Raw genomic sequence first — 6,000 nt, forward strand, 5'->3', positions numbered from 1 at the left:
TACAATTATGTGGATTGTGTGTATATGTTTATTTCTCTTTTGTCGTGTTCTCATCATATAGTATTTTTTTTTCCAGTTTGAAGTGCATAATAATCAGTTACACAGTAGGGTTAAATGCTATTTAAATCCTAGATCCAGAAGAACTGCGCTCTTTTCAAGTATTTTTCCCTTCTGTCATAACTTATAGGAGGGGGTCGAGTGAAAATCGAAAGTGTGAAACTGGATTTTAAAGAAAAGGCTCAAGCCAAGGTTGGCTCACTTGACAATGCTCACCATGTGCCTGGAGGAGGTAATATTAAGGTAAGACATCAAGGGTTATAGACATGAAAGCTTATCAATATATTATTTTAATGGATCATCTATTCTTTTGTTTAATATTTTGGAGTTGTTTAATATTCTGGAGTTCTTCATAGTCCTATAGGTAAAAATGACAATGATTTGCATAGAGATAGAGGTTCCTATTACTTTATGGTGTCCTCCATTAGGCTTGAGTTAACTGCTTAGCTCTTCCTTCAGAGGAGACTTGCAAGAGCAGGGAGATTCCCAAGGATGAAAAGTCCCATCTTATGCCATATCCAAGTTCCAGAGATTTCCTGCCTCCTCTCTGAAGTCAAAGCTTTACACTGTGACCACTAGTTTATGTACAAAAACTTTCAGACTCTATCTTCACTGCGTGTTTGATTTTGTTTCTGTCAACTGTCCCATTTGACACATTCAACAAAAGAAACTCCCATCTCTTTAGGTTAACCAAGAGTAGCTTTATTGAAAAATCCATCTAAGTACAGCAGAAACAAAGTCAGATCTGGGATTTTTCCCATGAAAACCTACATAGCTAACTCCCCTTTTCCCTTCTGGGCAACCCACAGTACATAGTTCACCAATTGAATTCAATTCTTTTGCTTTGGGAAAAGCTGTCTGCTTCGGTCAAAACATTCTTCATTACGTGGCCTTGTTAGATAACGTCTCTCCAGCAACAGACAGTTCACTTGCATTCCACAGCCTCCCTCCACCCTTAGGGTTCCCTTTAACTGCATTGTATAAGCTGGAGTATTTGTTTTATGATTTAAACAAAAAAGTTAAAATATTATTTAAATCAATGTTTCAATCTTTTTAAAAGGAGTATACAGAATGTCCAAAGAGTACAAATTATCTTTAAAAAATTATTTTAGCCCAGGGAATCTGTCATGAATGAATCTATCTTTCAATTAATTTGGAAAGTCCTGATCAACAAAACTAAACTTATACTTCAACATTTCCCACACGATTCTTGCACATATCTTCATTTTCATTTAAGTTCTGCAGTAGGAGAATTCTGGTAATGAAATTAGGACATCTTCACAAAGAGGCTGGGCAAAGGACACAACTTTAATCTGCTTTTGAAGTTTGACCAGGAAAGATTGCCACCCAAGAAAATATTGAGAGAATTTTTCCAAGGAAATTAAAGTGAAATTGGTCTCAGGGGAGCTTCATACCTCTGTAGTTCCTGCATTTTATTTTTGCACTTTCCTTCCTTGCACAGATTGACAGCCAGAAACTCAATTTCCGAGAGCATGCAAGGGCCCGTGTGGACCATGGCGCTGAAATCATCACCCAATCTCCTGGCCGATCAAGTGTGGCTTCCCCTCGGAGGCTCAGCAACGTCTCCTCCTCTGGCAGTATCAACCTGCTTGAATCTCCTCAACTTGCCACCCTGGCTGAAGATGTCACTGCAGCCCTCGCTAAACAGGGCTTATGAATTTGCTTTGTTAGCAGTGTTTGAAGTTACAATATTTAGGCATGATTTCTTGCCAGGAATGGGCTCTGAGCAGGTGTTAACATTCATTCTTTACTATGTCTAAAATTAAGTCACATCCCAAGACTGTAGTAATCATAAAATAAAAACTGGGGGAAAGATCCATATAGATGCAGAAACTGGCCTGATTTCCAATTACAGCAGGAAGATCTTGGCTTTTCTATGGGTACAATTGCAGTATATTACATTGGACAATTATTGTTGCTCTGCTCTGTCTTGCATGGAGTATGTACTATGATAACAATGCATTTTGACCTTCCATGTGCCTGAAGGCCATCCACTACTTTTTGAAGAGCCTTGTTCAATCCCTTGAGTTGCTCATTTGACCGTTTTGTTGATGGATGGAATTAAGAAGCATCTCCACTTGTAATTTATCAACAGGTTAATTTAAACAGGAGAGTCTGAGGACCATGCAGAAGGGCAAATATAGTGATGTCAACACTTCAGAAAGGGTGGGGTTATTTTATATACATGGGTAGAAGAAAGAGGCAATTAAGTTATTAATGTTGTGGAAGTTGGATGATTATGTCAGTGTATAGCTGATTACAATAAATTATTTAACTAATAAGTAAGTAGTGGGGGAAAATCATATGAGCTGTACTGGGGAAGCAACATTTTTTTTTCTTTTTAAAAACAGTTACTGAAATTAAGCTATGGAGTTATGTCAGATTAGAATATTAGTTAAGCATCTAGATTTGTGTCTTCACTACTGGTTTCATGTCCTCTCCCATCTGTTTGATACAGTATTATCAATATATATATATATATATATATATATATATATATATATATATATATATAGCCATTTGTGATACCCCCCCTCATACTTGAATATTCTAATTCTTTATTCACAGTATCTGTGTCTCTTGCACCCTTTGGTGTTGCAATTTTAGGTCTGTAAAAGTAGATGTTAGCAGGGATTTTATTTCCCTATTCAACCTTTTACAAATACAAAAAAAAAAAAAGATTGTTTAGCATGAAATTGCTTTCTGTAACATCTCAAAATGTGACCCTGTTTTAGTGCCAGATGCAAGTCTCTTCTGTGATACTGAAAAAAAATCTTCTTTCTTTCTACCTATCTGTGTTTTCTTTGCCATTACTGAATTTATGTATTACTTATCTTTCCTCCTTTCTTCCTGCTTTCCTGCCTTCCTGCCCTCCCTCTCTCTCCAAAACTATAGTTTTGGATTCAATATTTTAAAAATATCATTTAGAATAATGATTTTGTTCTACCTTAAAAAACACTGAAGTACAAGTGATATTTTTAAATTATTTATTTTTTCTTTTGCTAAAGTTGAAATTCCAAGAAACAACAAGGAGTCTTCTCAGAAGTTATTCCATGTCTACAAATTACATCTTTGCATTGATGTACTTGGGCACTTCAGTAGAACAAGGCTCTAGAGAGTTGCATTCATAACATATATTGATTCCTAATATGTAAGCTCCCTAGGTAGGATAACCAAGGTGATGGACTGATAATCTTCAGAAACAATATAAAAAGTATACGACAGTGTTTCTAATAAGAGAAAAGGCACTTAACTTGGAGTGTATGGGATTTTCACCATTGCTACATGGAAATTAAAAGAATACGCAAGATGGTCTGGTAATGTGATGCATAAGTGGACCACCGTCTACTCATGTAATATATGCTAGTTTTGACTACATGATAATTGTTCCCTATTTTACCCTGCAGTTTTATGGCATTTTCCTTAAAATCACCTATATTACATTTGCATGTTCTCAAGCTGACCTGTATGTAAATGGTTCATTAGGATGGCTTTGTGTGTTGGAAGCTGTTGGACAAGGGCTACCTCTTAAACATTTTAATTTACCTAGTGTGTCTCAAGAATGATGCTTCAATTATTTTCAAAGAAAAACATCAACAATGCAAACAAATAAGAGGCTCATATCATCATAAAAGCTAACAAATGTATCACTGCATACAATCTCATAAGATGCATGGAGCTGGCTCTCATTAGATGAATTTATTAGATGCACAAATATGATTCTTTGCACTTCTCTGGAATTGTTTTGTAATAGGTATAGGGTTAAATTGGATCCTAATTTTAAAATAGAGCCTTTAATGTCAAGCTCTTATTTGTAAATGAATGGGAACAAGTAAATCTGTGTACTTGTTCAGATAATATGAGGATAGACTAATGCATAAATAGCCTGATAGGTTACATCTTAGAAGCTGCCTCATGTTAAGATCCTACTGCTTATAATGCAGTTGTGTAGGCTTTTTCTTTTAAAGTTAGCCAGCAGTCAAGAGGACTGTTTTGCTCTGTGATTGTTATGATATTTGGAATAACTCTATGAAGTTCAAACACAACATTGATTACAGATATAAGAATTCCCCTGCTGGATCAGAACAAGAGAGCCAATCTTGCTGTGGGCTCCATGCCGCTGCTTTAAAAAAATTAAAAAGTCAAAAAGAGCAGTATTTTTAATGAAATGTTGTCACTCTGACTCTGTGCTGTTGGTTCCTGCAGAAGCCTCTCTGAGTTTTTATGTCTTTTTCCAATCTTAGAGCAAAACAGGATCTAAGGCTCTACTGAACCTGAGGTGGACAATGCTAAGTGTCAGCCAGTCAAAACAGTGTTTAATCTGTGACTATTTTGTAATCTGCTTTTTTGAGATATAAACACATTCTAGATGATAAAGTTGCTTACCAAGCATACGTGTCCAAAGTCATTAATTCCATGTTGCAGTTTTATCTTATCTTGAAGCTAAGTCCTTGTAATCATAATTGTCTTTCCATAGAAAGAATAGCAGAAGTTGATGAATTTATACAAATTGAAGAGCCAGAAGGGGACCATGCTGTAATATAAGAAATGCATGTACTATGTTACAGGACTCTAGATTTTTACTGGGGACAAGGGCGGGCATTGCCTGGCTAGTAATCCCATTGAAACTTTAACTGCCAACTGTAGGCTCGATTTAAAAACTAACGGCACAATGTAAGCCCTGTAAGGGACATGGTCATACAAAACATTGGACCATCTCTACAGAAATTCTTATTTGCTTGTTCCCTATTAAAGATAATTAAAGCTGTTAAGGCATGACACAATAACTTTGACTAGTAAGCTCTGTGGTCAAGTATAATAATCTAATACGCATTTAGCAATTCGCAGCAAAGGTGAGGAAAAAGTCTATAACCAAAGCTATGTACTAAAGCTGATCCATAACAAGGCAGGATCCCCTCTCTCCTCTGCCTACAATACTGTAGTGTTGTGTGAGCCTAGGCACAAAGGCAGTGGTATGCTGCAGCTGGCTTGTACCAGTTTGCTAGAACTGATTGTTAAGTTTTCCAGAATTTTGCAAGCCAGATAAGAGGAGAGTAGCGCTGCAATGCCTAATACACTGATCAGCTGTTTGGTAGCAGCTAGCAGAGCCAGTTGTCACACATTGATGAGCATCTCACTGCATGAAGGGTACAGTAAAGGCTACGGAAGTTGTTTCTATCAACTCTGGACCAAACCAGCAGTCACCTTGCTTACTGGATGGTACGTAAGTGTAAATGTGTGCGCGTGTATCTGTACACATACACACCTACATGATATGCATTTATAATGACAACTTCCCCTTCCTTCTGGCGGTTTGCAAATGAGTCTCTTTGCCAAGAGAATATCCAAAAGGATCAATATATATGTCACAACAGACATGCTAGGGGTTTTTCTATTTTACTAGGCACTAAAATTCCTTCCAAATATATTAAGAATGAAATAGTAAACCAAATTATCAGATAAATCCAGGCTTGTGATTTATGATGGACAACTGAATGCAACACAAGACATACTGAGTACAGTATTGCTGCTCCCTAGAATGGGGGAAATGGGAGTTGCTGGGCCTCAAGAAGACCGCTATGCAAAGTTGGTTGGTCATCAACAGCTTTTTTTTAGATCTAAACAATTCCTGAAATGCTTACTGAAAAAAAAAAATAGCAAATTGCTTCTATATTGTTGCAAAAAACAAAACAAAACCAGGAAATCACTAACAGCACAATTTAGAGGAGACTGTATTGATCACTACTAATAAAATAATCAAACAAAGTTCCTTATATAAAAATATATATTATTTTGCAAATTTGGTAAGGTCAAACCTAGCAATCACTTCAACTTTAGCAAAGAGAAATGCAAAATCATTTTCAGAGTGCTGGGATTTTTTCTTTCTTTCTCTCTTTCTCTTAAGATATACTGTAGGCTATG

The 6,000-nt window shown here is 36.4% G+C and overlaps 1 protein-coding gene across 43 annotated transcripts in view; it reads left to right on the forward strand.

Annotated features, from left to right (window-relative positions):
- The window catches only part of MAP2 (microtubule associated protein 2), a 259,617-nt gene extending 257,720 nt beyond the window's left edge, over window positions 1-1,897 (forward strand). For all 43 annotated transcript variants that reach the window (XM_034432121.3, XM_034431988.3, XM_087882162.1 and 40 more), the window contains 2 exons: window positions 188-300; window positions 1,520-1,897. In XM_034432121.3, coding sequence (XP_034288012.1) covers window positions 188-300; window positions 1,520-1,735 — 329 coding nt within the window. In that variant the 3' untranslated portion in view covers window positions 1,736-1,897. The remainder of the gene's footprint in view (window positions 1-187; window positions 301-1,519) is intronic.
- The last annotated feature ends 4,103 nt before the right edge of the window (window positions 1,898-6,000 follow it).

The sequence above is a fragment of the Pantherophis guttatus genome, chromosome 1 (assembly GCF_059756535.1).
Source record: "Pantherophis guttatus breed Tessera chromosome 1, ASM5975653v1, whole genome shotgun sequence".
Taxonomy (NCBI): domain Eukaryota; kingdom Metazoa; phylum Chordata; class Lepidosauria; order Squamata; family Colubridae; genus Pantherophis; species Pantherophis guttatus.